Consider the following 21,100-nt stretch of genomic DNA (forward strand, 5'->3'; position numbering starts at 1 on the left):
CAACAGCTTGCATTAATTTGGCACCTTTAACATCCCAAGGGGTTTCACAGGAGTGTTATGAGACAAAAAAATTGACCGAGGCAATGGAAGAGACATTAGAGCATGTGACAAAAGGTTTGATGGAAGAAATAATTTTTTTTTTTAAATTCAGGGTTACAATTGTACATAGTCTTCAAATCATAACCTGCTGCTTCTCCATTTCACAATGGATCGACAGACTGTAGCCAGCGTGAGATTAATATCATGTTGGGTACCAAGGTGATAAGCAAAGCAATGGAAGTGGATATGAAAAACAAAGCACCCCCCCAAGCTGAGAAAGTGACATTGATGTTTCAGCGGATATCTGCAAGGGCGACAATCTCGAAGGTGTTTCACGTTGAATTAAATTTTTGGCCATCGAGACCAAATTAAACAGCTGCCTGTGTTTTGCAATATAGCAACAACCAACTATAGACTTCTATCAAATGAGAAAGGACAAATAATATTGAAGAGTCCTCTACCTACATGAGGCAAGAACGTCTTGTGATGTTGAACCTCCAGTTTGGCTATCTCTACTGATAGGTTGCAAATCATTCGGGCCTTTAAATTCGGCCATGCATAGCCCATTTTTTGGGCATTAACCCACCTCCTAAGTCCCCAAAACATCGAGCAGGAAGCATGTGCATGTTTCCAGCCTGCCACACTGGGAAAGGAGAAAAAGAGAGATGTTCAGTGCTCACGCCTGGAACAAGTGATGGGCCTCTTATCTGCAAATGCAAAGGGCCTAACGTCTGGTTGAGGCCCTCACTAGCCCTGAGGGAGCCAGTGGTTGCTGAACTCAAAACCAGACCGAGAGCGCCTGCTACCAAGAAGGTGAGTTTCTGCAATTTGCCCACCTGAATGGGGCAGTGGGAGGGGTGGGTGTGACCACAAACATGGGCTCCACTTCTGATAAGTGGAGCTTTTGCCAACCTGATTTCTGATTTCCCTCCCCAATGTCCAATCCCTGATACTCCACAGAAAGCCGGCATGTAATTGATGGGCCACATGGCCTACTTCTGTGCTGTAATGACTCCATGGGCAGGATTTTGCTTGTGGGTTTCAGGATGCAAAGGCCACCTCCAGACAGCTGCACTGCCCTTTGCTACGGTGGGGAGCTGGAGGCCAAATGGAAAGTCCCAGTCAGCCTCCAACACTAGGCCAATAGCCTATGAAGGTGAACAAAGGCCTATCTGTTCTATCGGCCCAATAGTCCTGCTGCCACGTCCACCCGCCAGCCTGCCACAGGGAAACAGGCCCGCGGTGGGGGGGGGGCAGACAGACGATGGAACCAAGGAACCAGCACATAGGCTGGCAGCGCAAAATCCTCTGCCAGCCCGTCTCCACTCTCGCCGTCATCGTGGCCTAGAAATGTACCTACATAACTCTGACATGTGCAGGTTGTTGTGAAACACATTCAGGTAACAAGGCTGCTCCAAGATAGGGAGAATGATCTACCGCAATGACAAAGACACCAACACTTGCACTGACACAGCAACTAAACACCCCAAAGCACTTTACCCTGGGGTGGAAAAGAGTAGAATTAATTTAACAAGTCTTGGTGACGGCGATTAGGGAGGGTGACTGAAAGTGCTGTTGGCAAGATGAGTTTAGACAAAGCCTACAAAGGTGGAACAATTTATGAACTTGGGTGCAACATGGGTCAGGTGACTGTAAGGCCCTGCCACCTACAATGGCTGGAGGGATGGGATGGGATGGGACAGGGGATAGACAAAAGGCAAGAATGTTTGAAGGACAAAAATGATGCAGGTGGAGGTTACAAGCCTGAGGAGGATGCAGGAACGAAGTGGGACGGCTTTGTGGGGGGGGTGGATTTGAAATGGATGACGAGATTTTAAGTTCAATGCCAGCCGCAGTTAAGCTTTTTGTGTCTGATACGTACTGGCCAAGTTAGTGTCAGCTGATGCACCACGATAAATTTAGAATCATTACACATAGCTGCATATTATAAATGCTTTACATATCAAATCAATGCTCATTGCATTCTGCATTGATGAGAATGATGGCACTTTTGCCAATTCCAATTGATTTGTAAATTAGCAATTAGGAGAGTTAACGGAATCTGGGTCAGGGTCATTAATCTGCGGTTCTGCAACTTAGAAAAATTTTTGTTTACACATTCTGCCCATACAATGCAACAGAGTCAACAAATCAATAAGCTATTAGCTGTAGTCACACGCACCCACTCAAAAATAAAAACTTCTTCGGTGATTATACTCAATGTACATGTTGGGCCAGATTTTCTCACCAATATTAACCTTTTCACATCGGTATCATTTTTTTTAAAAACCGAGATTTTTTCCTGAATTCAGTTTTCACAACTTGCCAGGGTAGGGATCTGATTTACACCCCTGGGGAAGAATTTTCCCTCCCTTACAGGGGGGTGGGGGGGAAAGAGGAGGAGTTCAGGAGCGGGCGCGGGCAGGCATGCCTCAGATTGGCGCGAAGCCATTTTACATGGGCGGGCCAATTAAGGCCCACCCAGCGTGACATCCGCCAGGAAACGCTGTGCGGGCAGGGGGATACCCTCAGCCGAGAATGCGCTCTTTCGTGCATGCACGTGAAAGAGCGCACGCATCTCCCTGGGGCTAAGTACTGCCTCAGTGAGATCGGCTCCACATTTAAAAATGGTAAAGGAACAAAACCAAAATTTCCCTGACATGTTCCCTCATGTGACACTGTCACATGAGTTGGGACATGTCCATCACTTTAACTCTAACCATTATTAAATTTTTTAAAAACCCTCATGAAACCTCATCCCGCCCGTGGATTCATGCTTTTTCTGAAGCCCGCCAGGGCTCCCAGCCTGCCCGCCAACCTTAAGGTTGGATGGGCAGGTCCATTAATTGTGTCAATTAGTTTTTAAATGGCCTCAATTGGCCGTTGACAGGTCGGCGGGCACACAGCTGACTTGGCTGCTTTCCCGCCGACCTGAAAATTGAAATGATGCAGGGTGACGTCAGGGGTTCCGCCCAACATCATCCCCCGCATCATTTTACGTGTCGGCGAGCGGGCCCCACCCCCTGCTCGCCAACCTAAAGATCCTGGCCCTGGAGTTACCAGCCCCAGTACTAGGGTTGCCAACCCTTCAGGACTGGCCTGGAGTCTCCAGGGCACTGCTGTGTACAGCCATAGAGAAAAATCATCAGGACATTAAAAAAAGATTGGTTTTTTTTTGAATTTTTTCTTCATCAGACATAAAAATGTTGGAAATGGGAGACAAAGGCTGTTTGGCTGACAGTCAAGCATCATCCAATTGGGTAGTGAATCTTTTTGCTTTCCAGTTGGCATAGGAAGACATTACGTCACAAGGATAGAATTTTTAATTTTATCATGGGACATGGGTGTCACTGCCCAGGCCTGTACTTTTAATGCCCATCCTCAATTGTGCTCGAGAAGGTGGTGGTCTAGGGACACCCACAGTACTGTTAGGGAGGGAGTTCCAGGATTTTGACCCAGTGACAGTGAAGGAATGGCGACACATTTCCAAGTCAGAATGGTGAGTGGCTTGGAGGGGAACTTGCAGGTGGTGGTGTTCCCATGTGTCTGCTGCGTTGGTCAACTAATGGCCAGAGCATTAGGGCAAATCATGTGTGAAATGTCCAGGAATACATTTAATCACAGTTGGCAACCCTACCCAGTAGCATTATCACCATGCTATGTAGGCACCTTATCTGTGTCAAAGTAGACTTTCAGTTCCGTTCAGAATTCAGCTGCTTGACTAAGAAAGATGACACTCAAGTTATATAGAGACTCCTCCCGAGAGTCAACTGCAAGTTTCTGGCTTCACAGGAACATAGGAACTGGTAAAAGGCCCTTCAGCCTCTCAAGCAACAAAAGCAAAGCAAGTGGATGCTGGCAATCAGGATTTTTTTTTTTAAAAAGCAGAAAATTCTGGAAATACTCAGCACATCAGGCAGCACCTGTGAGGCGAGAAACAGAGTTAATGTTCCAGGTCTGTGACCTGTCATCAGGATGGGCCACAGAACCTGGAGCTGTTCCATGAGATCAAGGTCCATCTGCAACTCAACTCAGCTCAATCTTCCAAAGTTCTGAAGAAGAGTCATATTGGACTTGAAATATTTACTTTGTTTCTCTCTCCGCAGTCGCTGCCAGACCTGAGTTTTTCCAGCACTTTGCTTTTTATTTCAATCTTCCCACCTCGTTTCTGTAAGAATATTAGGTTTCTAACCAGAATACTAATTGTTAAAAATTTAACTTTATTATTAGAAACGAACATCGAACTTTTTATTAGGAGCTTGTCTCGGTAGTACAGTAAAGTTGGAAAACTTAGAAATAGAGCACAGTATAGAAAAGATGCCAAGGTAGAGGGACCATGGGAATATTAATGTCAAGTTATAAAAAGCTTAATTGCAGCAAAATGCTGAGACAGCGAAGCTGTGGGAGAACTGTTTATGTAAGCTAAACACAATAGAATATAGGAGACCTCGCTCTTCAAGATAAGAAAACACGGGATGTAAAAGCCTCAAGATACAGTAGTAAATACAAAGTGAATTATGTAAGGTCAGCCACAGCCACATGGTCAATAAAAGCATACCCAATCATGGGACTGAAGATGATTGGAGAGGGGGAGGGGTTCAGTAGATAAAAAGAGCCAGGGTAAAAGAGGGCCTCCTCATCAGATTGGCACTGTGGAGAAAACTAGGGGCAAGAGGACAAGACAAAAACAAAACAAGAGACATAAAACAAGAGACAAGGGAAAAGGGAGAAAGAAAGAAGCAGGGAAGAGGAGCCTAAATGCCAAAACCTGCAAGAAGAGAAGTCATCGTGTACACCCCATCCAGTCATAATACGGCAAGTATCTTCCAACGTAAGTATACTCCCTAGTGTTCAGTCCTGAGACTACTTTAATGAGGTGATTCAGAAGATGTTTAATTAGTTTTCAGGTAAACTATAACAATGAACTCAGGCAGTGATTTACTGTCTACTGTCCGAACCTCCAAAAATCAACAGTTCTGTAATCTTTAACTCCTGACTCTCAAAGATCTTATCCAAAGGCGGTTTTTACATTTTCAATTGACCTATAACCTCACTGCTTTTTGGGGGAGGCGAGAGTTCCAGGTTTTCACTTTGTGTGTGTGTGGAAAGATAGGTTGAGAGAACGGACCAGCGCTAATTTAATGTCCCCTTGTTCGGGGCTCCCACGAGGAAATCCAGCTTATTAGCTCTCATTAAAGTCAGAATCAGTAATTACGTACCACAAACTTTTCATCTGTTCCAGCACAGATGTTGCTTTCTAGCAGGTCCTCGGAGCCGCTTTTGCTGGATTCCTTCACCAACGTGGATAATGTAGTGGGCGTGGGTGCTTCTTTTTCAGCGCAGGTGCTCTCCAGATTCTGAGGCTGGCCTGATGGTACTGTCTCATCCTGAAGCACAGCCTGCCCGCTATTTTTATCCAGTTTCTTAACAGGGGTGGAAGGACTGCTGAAGTAATTGACAGTGGAGGTCTGGACAAGCACACGGGAGCAGCTCTCGCTGTAGGTTTTGCCTACTTGCACCATGTCCGGCTCCGACACACTCATCCGCTGGTCCAAAAGATGCCGTCTCTTTCCTTCTTTCCTCTTACTTGACATTTTGCTTTTCTTAAAATTCTGTAAGAATGGTTTGGTCTTTGCGCGGAAGGATTCCCAGGTCGTGATTTCCTTCTGCGGTTCCATTCTGCTGAATGTTCTAACAAGTCCTCGACTGCACAGCTGTCAGAAATGGGCTCCTCCTGCTCCTATTTAGACAGGATCTGTGAAGGATGAAGGGATAAATGGTCAACAGCATCATCACCAAATCGTCAGCCACACACAGCATTTTCACAATATCCCTGAGCACATTGTTTCACTTAACGGGGCAGTTTTCAACGCGATTTGATGCATAGCATCAGACATATCATTATTTAGATGACAGCATAATTACACACAGATCATAAGAAAACTCAGTACTGTGTGGTACTGAGAGTTTGAAAGCAAAATATCCTTTTCTCAAAGATCCTGGTTTGAATCCACACCAGACTGACAAACGGAAGTCCCTCTCTTTTTGCTAAAAGGGGTTTAGACAATGATTCCCTGATTGGACAGCACTTGCTGAACAACCCCAAGTGTACTAAGAATTACACTAACAATCCATTTAAGATTACCAGTCAAGCGCTCAAAGTGGCTCACTTATGCTTGCTAGAAGCTCCATACATTCAGGGACCTGTTCTCTGCAGCCAAAAGGAACGTGTCCAGGCACTGAGCCTTTTTTTGAACGAAACAAAAAAAAAAGCATGGGGTAAAATAGTTCCCTAGTGCATCCCCCATGGCAATGCCACAACCAGAGTCGACTTGCCAACCACTCAGCACTCTTTGCTCATGTAGTATAAATTGTTGCTCCCTTTGAAATTTGGCATTCTTGTGTCTGTCCTGATCAGTGTAAGACAAAAAAACTCTCTTTTTTCAGCAACAGACTTAGACAGACTCATTGCCATAATTTAGAGGATGAAATTACAAGGACAGATTGTATAAATTTGCCTTCTTTCCCCTTGAATATAGAATATTGAGGGGTTATCTGATAGGTATGTTTAAAATATGTTAAAAGGATTCAGTAGGACAGATACAGAGGAGTTAGTTTCTCTGGTGGGGAAATCAAGAACAAGTGGACAAAATCTTAAAGCCAGAGTTAGGTCATTCAGGAAGCACCATTTCAAGGCAAGGGTCAGAGAAATCTGGAACTCTCCCCCGCAAAAGACTGTGCATGCTTTTTTTTAAAAACCAACCAGAAATAGTTCAGGCAGTTGTTGCCAACCTTACATAATTACGTCATGCCCTTCATATTTACCAGTGTATCTCTGAGCTTTTACAGCTCGTGGTCTGTTATAGAAATAAACATCCACATTCCATTCTTGTCTTCACCTTACATCAGAAGCTTTCAAAACCGAGACCAATAAATTCTGGTTAGGCAAGAGCATCAAGGGATGTGGATCTCAAGGGGCTGAATGGCCTATTCGTGGTCACAATAGAGTTCTTACTGCACGGGTAACCACATCACCAAGAAAAGATCTTTCATCGTTTATATTCTCAGGACTTCCCAAGGTGCTCCACAGCCACTGAATAACCTGCAAAGTGTCGCAACTAATGTTCGTCAGGAATTGAGGGAACCGGTTTGTATACAGCAAGGTTGCACCAACAGCATGTGAATGAATCCATATTGAATTATGTTGCTCGAGGGAGGATTGTTGACTAGGACAACCCATTGCTCTTTTTTGAATAGTACCGTGGGATCATTTCCATGTCAGTTGTTGGGGCTTCAGTTTAATTTGAAGGGCAGCAGCTTTGACAAAGCAATATTCCCTCAGGATCATCTGGGGTGGCAGAAGATCCATGGCATCTCCCAACTGATGGAAGTCTCCAACCAGCTAAGTGGGACTCACTCTCTAAACTCACTGACCTATTATTGTGAGAAGATGGCATCACCACAGCACTACTTTAAGCCCAAAGCAAGTCCACGTCAATGGTTGCTCACGAGTGGTTGTTACATTAAACTCCTCACTCTTTCAAATTTTTGTAAAAGCTGGACATGGAGAAGAGACTGGGTATTGTAAAGGAAATTTTGAGTATTTAGGAGGAAAGTAATACCACTGTGGGAGGGAGCCGTGAGTGGAGAACTCCAGAAGTTGATCCAGAAAACACTATTGCTTTAAATTTACGAGAATGGTTTGGATTCAGAAACTTAAGGGGAGTGGAGCGGATGGGAGGGAATAGTCAGGAACCCAGAAAAGGAGTAAGATAAAAATGAGGAAGTGGGGCAGACCTGTGCCAGATTATACGAATAGACATACAAGCAGAAGGTACTGGACACTGAGTGGACGCGATGTGATGTTTGCACATCCTATGAATAGTGAGGAAAGAGTTAAAAGGTAAGGTTGAAAGAGATCAATGATTTCAGCACTTTACGTCAATTCACTGGGGAGCAGCAATCACTAAGAAAAAGGCCGGTGAACGATATTATACAAACTTTTTTTTTTATACCTCATGTTTTCTCAAGTGCCACACTTCCTTCCTGTACAATTTTCTTGTCATGATTTTTCTGTTGTAATGCCAGTTCCCACATGCTATAGTTCTACTTATCACATTGAGCGATAATTCAATCCTCACAGTCAAGTCTCTCAATTAGCATTGTTCCATTGATTCTACTTGCTTACTGATTGGCTCATTGGGCCTTGCTGCTTCCAGTCCTGAATCCCAACTCCATACAGGTCAATGGCCCACCTAGAGCAGCAGTGCAGACCTAGCATGCTCCCTCATTATCTCCCTTTTTTTGTTTCTGTTCTGTTCTCTATTTGGGTTTTTCTTTCAAGAGCTGTTTCCTGATGTGGCTTTCCTTTTCTTAAAGCTATTGCCAATTGTCTTTTTTTTTCTAGTTTTCCCCAGTTGGTTTTCACCAATTTCCAACGCCTGCTAATTTTTCCCTTGAAGAAAACTCTTCCTTTTTTTTTTAAAAAAAGGAAGGCCCATTTTCCACTCCTGATCCCAGCGATTTGATCCAGATACTGGCCTGCCGTCCGAGTCCTCTTCCTGATACAAGTAGTGATTGCAACGATTTCTCAAAATGCCTAAAAGTGGGACAGAAGGTGGGCGAGAGCGAGAGGGTGGGCGAAGGGAGAGTTAGAACAAAGAGAAATAGAACGAAAAAGAAAAAAGAAAGAGAAAGAACACGAGTGGAAGAGAAAGAGAGCATGAAAGCACATGGCAAAAAAAAGAGGACAATAAAGAAAGAAAGACAAGAACATAAATGGACAGATAAAAAGATGAGACACACAAGCAGACAGCAGAGGACAGCACGAGAAAAACAGAAGAAGGGAGAGAAAAAACAGATGCAAGAGAGAAGAGGAAGTAAGAAGAGGATGAAAACAGAAAGAAAGAGAGGCAGAAGGGAAGAAAATGAAATGTACAGATGCAGAGGGGGAGGAAAATTATAAAATGGGAGAAGAACAAAAACAAAAAGTCAAGAGGGAAGAAGAATAGATTGAGAAAGAAAAAGACCCGGAGACATAATTCCTTGGACTGCTCCCTCTCCCTTGGTGGTACCTTGCTGAAAATGGGGTGGAAACAACCTTGATGTGTGAAAGAGACACAATAAGCGTGTAACAGGGAGGGATAGACTGTGTTGGAGAGAAGGAGAGAGGCAGAGATGAATTAATAGAAGAAAGTAATGTGACAGGTGAGTGAGTGACATCGTGATCTTTTATAAGCAGTTCCTGCAGATTACGACTTCAAGACATGTCGTGACATCAGCACCAGGGACAAAAGCTTCAACTGGGAAGTGACAAATTAAGATCCATCAGGGAGAACCTTTGCAGCATTAGGCAGCATGGTGAATACATTTCTGGTGATGGAAGTCATTCAGGAGCCAGCTGGTTGCTATAATGAGGGATCGTAGATTTTGCTTTCTGAACAGAGGAGACAAGATAGTTCAAACATCATTCCTCATCTATGTGCACGAGCTAGAGAGTTGACAGAAACAGAACAGTCAATTCGAAGACTAAAGCTGCATTTCTGTACAAGCGCTAGTGTCAGTAAGATACAGGTAAAAACACAAGGGAACTTTACACAGGGCACAATAGAGAGGACCCTTCTAGAACAAGAACAAACTTGCATTTATTTAGCACTTTAGGGTGCCCCCATAGTTCTTTGTAGCCAACGAAGTACTTTTGAAGTGTTGTGATGTAGAAATCGCAGCAGCCAATTTCTGCACAGCAAGCTCCCACAAACAACAATGAGATAAACAAAAGCAAATCTGTTGTAGCGATGGAGGGATAAATATTGGTTAAAGTACACTAGGCATGCTTTATTCAGCATTTAAATCATGGGCGGGACCTTCAAGACTCACCGAGGTCAGGGATGGAAGTGCATGGAGCTCAAAAACACTGGCTCTGGACGTACGTACTGGTTGCCCAACACCAGCCACTTCAGGGGAAGCAGATTCAGAGCCCAGCAAGGCTGCCAGCCCCCATGAGGCAGGCAGTCAATGAGGCTCGGTAAGAGCCTTTTAAGGGTAGACAAAGGAGGCCTTCAGTTCCCTGACTTGGTGGGAGAGGGCAATTCAACTTCCTAAAGGTGGGCACCTAGTGGCAGGCTGGGAGGGGGGAGGGGGCGCGAGGGATCAGCACTCCAGACAGGCCTACCTGCTTGCCTGGGTGGGAATACAGCCAAGCGCCACTCTGTACAGGGACCTCCCTTCAGATTACTTCCGTTCAATTCTGAAGAAGAGTTATTTGACCCAAAATGTTGGCCGTTTCTCTCTCCACAGATGCTGCCAGACCTGCTGAGTTTTTCCAGCGTTTTCTGCTTTTATACGAAACTGCTTTCTGTATTTTTTTTTAAAAGTGGCTGAAAGGAAACTTTGTTTTAGCATCTGCTCGGTTACTTACCATTTAAGGCAGTTGAGTGCTCCTCTCAAACTGGAAGGCCTCTGATTGGGCCTCAAGCTTTGAGAGCCTGCTGCCCTTAACTGGACATAGAGTCCGTCTCCATATCAATTAAAGGGACACCCTGCCCAAAATTCCAAATATCTTAGCCTACTCCTGCTCCTAAGTCCTATATTCTTGGAGACTGCTCCCCCACATTGGGGCCGGGTCCAGGACCCGGAAACAGTCCTGTCTCCCGTTTCCTGCCACTAAAGCAAAAATTCAGGCCCATATTAGATCTAAACTAGCACTAGGGTGTGAATCCTGAAGGAAACGGTGCACTTCTGGTGCTGAAGTCCCTCAGGGAAAAAAAAACTTTTCTTCAATGTTGTGCTGTTAATTTTTTTTGAGTAGAGGTATCTTCCACTCCAACAGTGTAGAATGGTCCCTCTGCCAGGCTCCATTACAACAGCTGTACCATTGGGTAATATATAAAGAATTTTCATGTTTGGAGTAGCAACTAGGAAATAGCACTTAATGTACAGATACTAGTTTGAACCAGTCAACCTGAACGAACAGCTTGCTGGAAAAGGGATTCATTTGACATAAAATACTAAAGTCACAAGGCCACTCTTGCAACATTGGATCTGTCTTTCAAAAGCATTTCAAGGAAATATATCATCAATGTCATTCTGTGTAAAACTGCAGCGACTAACTTCTTGAGAGAAGTGTGAAAACTCACCACAGAAATTTCACATTGACTTGACCACAGCAGAAACTCTGGGTGGAATTTTACAGCCACTCCCACTGGCAGGACCTTCCAGTCCCGCCAAAAATAGAGTTTTGAACAGCTAGCCACATATTCCGGCCCGGCTCCCACCGCAATGGTGCTGTAAAATTCCGCCGTCTGACTACAGGAGGTCACTAGATGCTAGTCAGCTAACCAAATGAAGGCCACAACTGATGACAAGATATAAAAGGAAAGAACTTGCATTAATTCAACGCCATTCACCGCCTCAGGAGGTCCCAAAGCTCTTTACAGCCAACAAATTATTCTTGAAGTGTAGCCACTGTTGTAATGTAGGCAACATTAATGTAGGCACTACTGGGATTGTAATAACAAGAGCTTCAATTCAGCAGAAAGTTTATTTCTGTGATTCTGCGATTGGACAGCACTTGATGAACAATCCTGAGTGAGCTGACAGCTACACCAACAACCAATTTGAGATAATCAGTCAACATGGTTCAATTACGCTTTGCTAGAAGTGACATTGATTCATACGCAGGGACCTGTTCTCTACAAATAAAAAAGGAACATGTTCAAGCCCTGCACCTTTTTTTGAATTAGCCAGGAGCTTGGTAAGCCTATAGTTCCCGGTTGCTTTATCCAAGGTAACGCCTCCGCCACAGTCGACTTGCCAACTATCAACAGCCTCTTCTCCTGGAGTACAAATTGGTGTGATTATTTGAAATTTGGCATTATTGCGTTTGTCCTGATGAGTGCAAGACAAAAAGCTTCAGCAACATGCCTCTTTTTCAGCAATATTTCCCATTTCTCTTCAAAAAATAAAACGATCAATTTAAAAAACATCTCTGCGTCAGTAAAACAAGCTTTTAGGATGTTACATGGCGATCCCATCTGGGATTTTCATTGGGGGGGGGGGGGCTCTGTTGGGCGGTGTAATTCCCAGCATAAACAGATTACAATGGTCACTGATCCTCCATGCTTTCCATCATCATCTACGGATATTACAGTGGGAGATTCAGCAGGAGACACTCTTCCCAGAGATTGACCACTGGACTGAGATTGTTAGGAATTTATTGAAGGCATTCCGAGCAAACAGGGGCCAGACACTGAATGAGGCAGATGATGAGGTAAGTGCATGTTGAATGAGATAGAAGGGAGAGGTCAGCAGACACAGAATAAGGCAGATGCTGAGGGTGAGCTGGCTGTCCCTACAATACAGCTGAAATGTTGAGCCTCACTTGTCCATGCGATCTTGGCACGCTTTCTCAGAACAGGTCACTAGTACCAAAAAGGCATGTTTTCAAATGGAACAGTTTCATTTTATGAATGAGCCATTCTTAAAAACGTGACGGATCACCCAGAGTCGGCTTGTTTAAATGAACGCTTACTCCCCACACATTGTATCGTGTATTTGGGGCCTGGGCCATGGTGGGCAAGGTTTCAGAGCCTGGCTCTTGTGTTCTGATTTGGAAATTGGACATGTAGGCACTTCCAACCCAGATCACTGATGGGTGGGTTTCAGACCGGACGGCACAGTCACAGAGATCCATCGTGCGTGGAGAGTGACCGTTAGATTGAGAACACAGCAGGCAGGGAGTGCTGGAAGAAAGCTTGCACAGAAAATGGAGATGAAAGCCATCAGGAAGATCCCAAATCTAGACATCTTTTCGCCTGTCATCCACATACAACTATTGTATGTAGCCGTGTTAAAAAAATCAATCCATGGGCAGAGTTTTACAGGAGGCAGTTACTGCTTGCACCCCCTCCCCAGAAGAAAAGTCAGTCCGAAACTGACCGACTTTAAAGAAAAAAGCTGCCCTTGCATTAATAACATGCAGCAGGTGGACTAAACAAGCTGGGGGGGGGGTGGGACAGCCCCCTCAGTGGAAAGGAAGTCCCACCCTCAGCTCTTGCATGTCCCAGCAGCGCCAGACCTCAGTAATGGCTGCTGCTGGGACTGCCATGAGGGCTTGGGATGAAGAGGACATGGCCACTGGACCCAGGTAAGTCCCAGGCTTGTTTTGGGCAGAGATGATCAGGCACCCCGGGGTGGGGGTGGGGGGTGCAGGTAAGGGGGATGGTGGAGTTGGTTTTGGAGGCCTTGTGAGAGGAGGTGCAAAATTGGGCCAACAGCTTGGGGGAGGGATGCCCCCAATGCGCACGGGACACCCCTAAAAAGGACGTAAACACCCCCTCCTCCTTTTCACCAGGTTTGTCAAAAATAGAACAGCATTTTTCTCTCACCTGCCTTCCATGCCCCAGCATGGTGTGGCAGCAGAGACGGACTGAGGGTCTTAAATAGGCAATAATTGGGACCGGGTCGAGGATGGGCAGTGGGCTAGCCACTCGGCATACTTTATGTGCTCCATGACGTTTGGCCTAAAAGCAGGCAGAGTTTCATCAACCCCTGGTAAACGCTGACCCTGTTTTCTCAGGGATCAAAACCCAAAAAATTTCAGAACTAAAATATATCCCTGGAGATGTAAATGATTCAACTTCATTGTAAAATGTATAAATACTAATGCAAATGAATACTTGTAAAGAAACGAATAAATGTTAGATAATTAAATGTGGATGAAATGTATATTGTTTGCAAATGTGATTAAATCAATATCCATCAGGAATATGAATTCGCTAGTGTTGTTGGGTTTTTTTTTTACTTAATTCCATTACGACAGCCTTTTTTGGACTTCACTTAGGACTAAATCAGGCACAAATGTTAATCCTTCAAAAAAAAACATAATCTATATAAAAATCAACCTCATGACCTTTGGTGGATAAAAATTGGTCTCAAAAATTTGACTTTTGCATGAGCATACATGGTAAACACTTCATTATTCAGCACACATCACCTACTGCATATGTGCAGTAAAGTCTTTTATCAGTGTCAAGTGTTTGTGCCAGGGAAATTTAGTGGAAATATACATAAATCTGAAATGTTGGGGTTGATTTCAAACCCAAACGGGGTTTTGAGTGGCCAGGGACAGGGTGAGTGTAAGGTGGAACTCAAGGCCCTAATTATTTTAAATCCCAGGACTAGTCCGACTAGCAGCTGTCGGACGCCCCTCACAAAAAAGGTGGAAAGCAGCAGCAGACGGGCGAGCGAGACAGGGGGCTCAGCCCTCAAAGACAGCCGGCCACACGGAGAGATGGTCGACGGAAAGCAGGCAAGTTGTGAGGTGGGGGGTGGTGGGGTTTCGTGTGGGAAAGGGTCAGAGTGGGGAAGGGTCGGGGTGGGGAAGTTCCCGCAGGAGGAGAGATAATGACCATCGCTGCAGACTCTGGAATTCCAGTAGGAGGAGCTGTTCCACTTGTTCCCAGTTCAAATAGAGTCGGGGTCCAAGTGAGGCAAATGGAGTAGGATTTACATAGATTCACGAGGGCCACACAGGCCCCGGCTTTTGAAGGTGTTCCATCCACCTGTAGAACCTGGCAGCTTAAAAATCAGGAATGAAAAAAAGGTCAGGAGCTGAACGGCCCGCTTGTTTTTAAAGAAAGGTTTGCATTTATATAGCACCTTCCAGGGCCTCAGCCCAAAGGACTTTTCAGCCAACTAAATAATTTTGAAATGCTATTCACTGTCGTCATGTCGGAAACACGGCAGCCAATTTGTGCACAGCAAGCTCCCACAAACAATGTTATGATGAGTGATCAGATCATTTTCCTATTTTGTATTGCTGTACAGGCATGATGGGCCTAATGGACTCCTTGTGTGCTGTTTCATGCCACACTGACCTACTGTTGAAAGCAGCTCTATTAAGAACCATGCACTTGAATTCAGTGAACAACTGAAACTGAAGCCTTTAATGTTTCGCTTGAAGTCACAGTAGTTTATATATAATTAGTATTCATTCTTCAACCTCCTATGGCATTGCTCGTACTAAGGCAGGGGGTACACCAACTTTGTGTGTGACACTCACAGGAAGTGTTCTCAAATGCAGGCCTTTAAGGCGGAAGTTTCCTGGCTCTCATCTCCCAGGGAAGGCCCAGTGCCTCGAGAACGAAGCTCAGGTGAAAGGGGCGAGGATCCGGTGTACTGAGTCTCCGCACTTTTAACCTTGCTCTGGGATTTCCGGAGCTGTCCTGGGGTGCGGAGCTCAGTCCGTGCCAAAAGCATCAGGGTGAACGGGAGTTGGGAGTCCCTGGCTCTTCCCCACATCCCCCCCAGGGCTTGAAGAACCCGTAACTGTGACCTGTCCTCGGATCCCTGCTATACACACAGCCCATGAGTCTGGCTAGTGTGCAGGTAGGGGAGCATTGACCATTTATGATTTACCCTCCAACCGCGATTAACCTACTAATCAGGATCTTGTTAGTGCTAACACCCAAGCTCTGACCCAGTGTCTCATTTCTCAGCCCCTTTGGATTGAGTGGAAAGGGCCTATAATCTCTAGAGTTTGGAACAATGAGAGGTGACCTTACTGAAATGCATAAAACTCCAGGAGGGCTTGACAGGATATATGCTGAGAATCTCTTATCCCCCAGGCTGGAGTCTAGAACTAGGGGTCATAGTCTCAGAGTAAGGAGTCAGCCATTTAAGACTGCAATGAGGAAATATTTCTTCACTCAGAATTACAAATCTTTGGAATTCTCCAATCCAGAAGGTTGCAGATGCTCAGTCATTGAGTAGTAGTATATTTGAGGCCAAGATGGATATATGTCTGGGCACAAAGGAAATCAAGGGATACAGGGATAGGACGAGAAAGGGGAGTTGATGTTGAAGTTCAACCATAATCATACTGAATCTCAGAATTTTAACAGCACAGAAGGAGGCCATTCGGTCCATCATATCTGCACCGGCTCTCCAAATGAGCATTAAGCGCCATTCCCTACCTTTTCCCCGTACCGTTGCACATTATTTGAATAGAAATAATCATCTAATGCCCTCTTGAATGCCTCAATTGAACCTGCCTCCACCACACTTCCAGGCAGTGCATTCTAGACCCAAACCACTTGTTAGTTTTTTTCCCACGTCACATTTGCTTCTTTTGTAAATCACTTTAAATCTGTGCCCCTCTCGTCCTTGATCCTTTTACAAGCAGGAATAGCTTCTCCCTCTCTACTCTGTACAGCCCCCTCATGATTTTGAGCATTTCCATCAAATCTCCTCTTAGCCTTCTTCTCTCCAAGGAGAACAGTCCCAACCTCTCCAATCTATCTTCGTAACTGAAGTTTCTCATCCCTAGAACCATTCTCGTAAATCTCTTCACATTCTTCACAAGTATTCACATCCTTCCTATAATGTGGTGCCCAGAACTATACACAATGCTCCAGCTGAGGTCTAAAGAGTGTCTTATATAAATTCAGCATAACCTCCCTGCTCTTGTACCCTATGCCCCAATTAATAAAGCCCAGGATACTATATGTTTTAACTGCTTTCTCCACCCAACATGCCAATTTCAATGGTCTATACACATATACACCCAAGTCTTTCTGCTCCTGCATCCCTTTCAAAATTTCACCCCTTATTTCATATTGTTTGTCCATGTTCTTCCTACCAAAATGCATCACCTCACACTTCTCCACATTGAACTTCATCTGCCACCTATCTGCCCACTCCACCAACTTGTCTATGAACTTTTGAAGTTCTACACTGCCCTCCTTGCATTTTACAACAGTCCCAAGTTTTGTATCATCCGCAAACTTTGAAACTGTCCGCTGCACACCAAGAATCTAGATCATTTATATCAGGAAAAGCAAGGGTCCTAATACCAATCTCTGGGGATCTCCACTACAAACTTTCCTCCAGCCCAAAAAATATCCGTTGACCATTACTCTCTGCTTCCTATTTTTCAGCCAGTTTTGTATCCACGTTGCCATGTCCCTTTTATTCCATGAGAAATAACTTCTCTCACAAGTCTATTGTTTGGCACTGTATCAAATGTGTCCATGTACACCACATCAACAGCTTTTTCTGTTACCTCTTCAAAAAAACTCCAGCAAGTTAGTTAAACACAATTTCCCCTTTAGAAATCCAGGCTGACTCTTCCTTGTCAACCCATATTGTTCCATGTGACTACTAATTCTATCCTGAATAATTGTTTCTAGAAACTTTCCCACCACTGAAGTTAAACTGACTGGCCTGTAATTGCTGGGCTTATCCTTGCAACCTTTTATGAACTAGACCGTAATGTTTACAATTCTCTGGTCCTCTGGCACTTCCTCCAAGTTTAGGGAAAACTGAAAAATTATGGCCAGTGCCCCTGCAATTTCTACTCTCACATCCGCCAATATCCTTGGATATACCTCGTCCAGTCCCAGTATCTTGGCAACTTTAAGTACTGACAGTCTATTCAACACTTCCTCTTTATCAATTTTAAACCCTTCTAGTGATAGAGTTTCCTCATCTGTCACCATGGCCTGGGTAGCATCTATCTCCTTGGTAAAGAGAGACGCAAAGTATCATTTAATATCTCAGCCATGGCCCCTTTGTCCATGTGTAAATTCCCTTTTAGGTCCCTAATCAGCCCTACTCCTCCTTTTACCACCCTTTTACTATTTATATGCCTACAGAAGAATTTAGGATTTCCCTTTATGTTGGCTGCCAGTCTTTTCTCATACTCCCTCTTTGCTTCTCTAATGTGCTTTTTCACCTCCCCTCTGAATCTTCTGTATTCCTCTTGGTTCTCAATTGTATTTTCTATCTGACACCGGTCATAAGCACACTTTTTCTTCTTTATCTTAAATTTCCATCTCCTTTTTCATCCAGGTAACTCTGGATTGGTTTGCCCTACCTTTCCCTTTCGATGGAATATACCTTGACAGTGCCCAAATCAATTATTTTTTGATGGTAGCCCATTGCTCAGCTACAGATTTCCCAGCCAATCTTTTCGTTGCAGTCTGTCAGGCCCAGCTCCGTTCTTGCTCCATCGAAGTCGGCTCTCGTCCAGTTAACTATTCTTACTCTGGGTTGCTTATCATCCTTTTCTATCATCATCATCCTAAAACGCACAATAATATGATCACTGTCTCCTAAATGTTCTCCCACTGACACTTGATCTACTTGGCCCACCTCAGTTCCAAGAACCAGGTCCAACCAGGTCTTTTCTAGTTGGATTGGAAACATACTGCTGTAGAAAATTCTCCTGAACACAAATTGATTCTGTCCTTGAACCTTCGAGGACATCCTCTCCAGCACTGCAATGCTCTCCTTAACCAATATCACCCACCCCTCCTCCTTTCCTTCCTTTTCCATATTTCCTGAACACCTTGGACCAGCGAATATTTAACACCCAGTTCTGCCCTTCCTTGAGCCAAGTCTCTGTCATCGCCACAACATCATATTTCCACATGGCAATCTGCACCTGTAACTCCCCAATCTTATTTACGATACTCCGTGCATTCACATACATGAATAGTAACCCTGATTTAGATTTTGTTACTTTCTCCCTCACCCCGACTTCACCTATTAACTTACTATTCTCTATACTAGTGCTATCTGCCCCTCCCAGTATTTTGTGCACTAGCAAAACGCCCCACAAAGAACTCAGTCCCAGCTCTGGTCAAGTGTAACCTTTCCAGCTTTTACTGGTACCATCTCCCCCAGAGCCAGTCCTAGTGTCTCAGGAATCCAAAGCCCTCCCTCCTGCACCATCTTTCCAGCCACGCATTCATCTGTCGTATCCTCCTATTTCTGTACTCACTGGCACTTGGACGTGGCACTGGCTGTATCTGGAGATTACTACATTTGAGGTCCTACCTGCTAATTTTCTACCTAACTCCCTAAATTCTGATTGCAGGACCGCATCCTCCTTCCTACCCAAGTCATTGGTACCAACGTGAGCCGCAACCTCTGGCTGTTCACCCTCCCCCAAAAGAATGTCCTGCAGTCGCTCTTTGACATCCTTGACCCTGGCGCCAGGGAGGCAACATACCATCCTGGAGTCACATCTACAGCTACAGAAACACCTGTCTGCTCCCCTAACCAATGAACCCCCTATCAATATTGCTCTTTCTTTCTTCTTCTTCCTCCCTTCCTGTACAGCCGAGCCGCTTGTGGTGTCACAAACTTGGCTTTGACTGCACTCCTCTGAAAAACCAGTGCCCTCACCAGCTTCCAAAATGGAAAACTGACTTGTGAGCGGACTGCCTGGCAGTCACCCATTCCCTCTGACTCCAGGTTCTTAAGCTGGGGTGTGACCACCTCTCTGAACGTGCTATCCATGTAGCTCTCAGCCTCGCGGATGCGCCACAGCGACTCCAGCCACCGCTCGAGCTCTGAAACCCAGAGCTCAAGTTTCTACAGTGGGCAGCACTTCCTGCACATGTGGTCGTCTAGGACACCGGTAGCATCCATGACTTCACAGGTATTACAGGACACGCATTCCACTCGACTGAGCTGCCCTGCCATGTTCTAACTCTACTTTCCTTAGGTTAACTTAATTCTACTTTGGATTATTTATATTACTTTATTATTTTGGCTCTAAATTTCCCTTATTCCTAGTGCTTCTCTGTTACAACCAGTTACTGCTACTGTAACTAGTCTAAATCAAAGCAACTCGACTGACAAACAAGATTATACTTGTACAGAATAAATCTAGTTAGATCAGAATTCTCCTCTACACAAAGAAGATTGGGCAAGCAGCTGCCCTATCGGTCAGTAGGAATCACCAAATTAAGTTGCTTCATTCTTGGAGTACAGTGGCTGCAGTACAGATTTTAGACATCTTACTGCGTGTTAGAATACAGGAGGGAGAATTTCTATCCCCCCACCCCCACCCCCCGTCGGAGGGGGGTTGTGCAGGGGCGGACCCAATCAGCGCCCCCGATCAGCTGCACACCGCCATTTTATGTATGTGGGCCAATTAAGGCCCACCCAGCATGACACGCGCCTGGGAGTGCCGTGCGCTCCCCGTGTGGGGCCACGAGGCGAGGGGGTTGCGTTCCCTGAGTCGGGAGAGTGCAGAAATTTCCCTGTGGCAAGATAAGCATTAAAACTTTTCAAACTTAAAAAATAGAAGGAAAAGAAATGAAGGCATGTCCCCTCATGTGACAGTGTCACATGAGCTGGGACATGTCAATGAACTTTAATGAAAAACTTAACTTATAAACCCTTCATGAAACCTCATCCCGCCCGTGGATGAGGTTCCATGAAAAACGCGAAGGCCGCCTGGGCTCTTCGCCTGCCCGCCTGCCTTAAGGTTGGATGGGCAGCTTTCTCAATTGGGTTAATTAGTTAATTAACGGCCTTAACAGGCCTTTGACAGTTCGGCGGGCGCGCAGCCGACGGCTGAACTGAAAATCTAAATGGCGCGCGGTGACGTCGGGACGCACTCCCGGTGTGACCCTGCGTCATTCTACACCTCAGCGAGCAGGCCCCACCCCCGCTCGCCGAGCCGAAAATTTTCCCCAGGGTCTCTCCCATTTCAAATTTGAACGTTGCTGATATCGCATCCAAACCAGTGTGTGTGTGTTGCACGCGCGCATGTGTGTGTACACATGTGAATGTGGAGAGTTTGAGCAAGCATACATCAAACTGTTTGGAGACATAAGGCTGCAGAAATCTCCCACGCTGTGACAGCTTTTAACGGGTCCAATGTTTTTTTTTGAAATCTGACCAATCAAAAAAATGGCTCTCCTGAAGGAAAGACTATTTGAATTTTGTAAGCTCGGAGAACGCAAGATGCAGTTGTCAGCCTTAATGGTTGTGGCATCAAAGAGGACAAAAGGTGAAACGCAATGGAGACTGCCTCATTTCAATCATAAAGCTCAGAGGAACCATTTTCCAAGTGCATGTTAACCTAGAGTGACATCTTCCAACGCAGATTCGCAATTTCCCAACATGTACAGCCAGCAGGTAGGGTGCCTAGTTGGTCTCATGAACTCAGTTACTCCCACTATCTTTTTACGTAAGACTTTAGCTGGGTCAAAATTGGTACATTCAAACCGGTCTCCATTAACAGGGTCCCTTTGCCTCACTG

General features: G+C 45.1%; 1 protein-coding gene across 1 annotated transcript in view; it reads right to left on the bottom strand.

Annotated features, from left to right (window-relative positions):
• LOC144668399 (multiple C2 and transmembrane domain-containing protein 2-like) overlaps window positions 1-21,100 on the bottom strand; it is a 474,049-nt gene that overhangs the window by 423,002 nt on the left and 29,947 nt on the right. Inside the window, exon 2 of the mRNA XM_078530407.1 lies at window positions 5,259-5,794. Coding sequence (XP_078386533.1) covers window positions 5,259-5,717 — 459 coding nt within the window. The 5' untranslated portion in view covers window positions 5,718-5,794. The remainder of the gene's footprint in view (window positions 1-5,258; window positions 5,795-21,100) is intronic.

Source organism: Cetorhinus maximus, chromosome 26, assembly GCF_964194155.1.
Source record: "Cetorhinus maximus chromosome 26, sCetMax3.hap1.1, whole genome shotgun sequence".
NCBI lineage: Eukaryota > Metazoa > Chordata > Chondrichthyes > Lamniformes > Cetorhinidae > Cetorhinus > Cetorhinus maximus.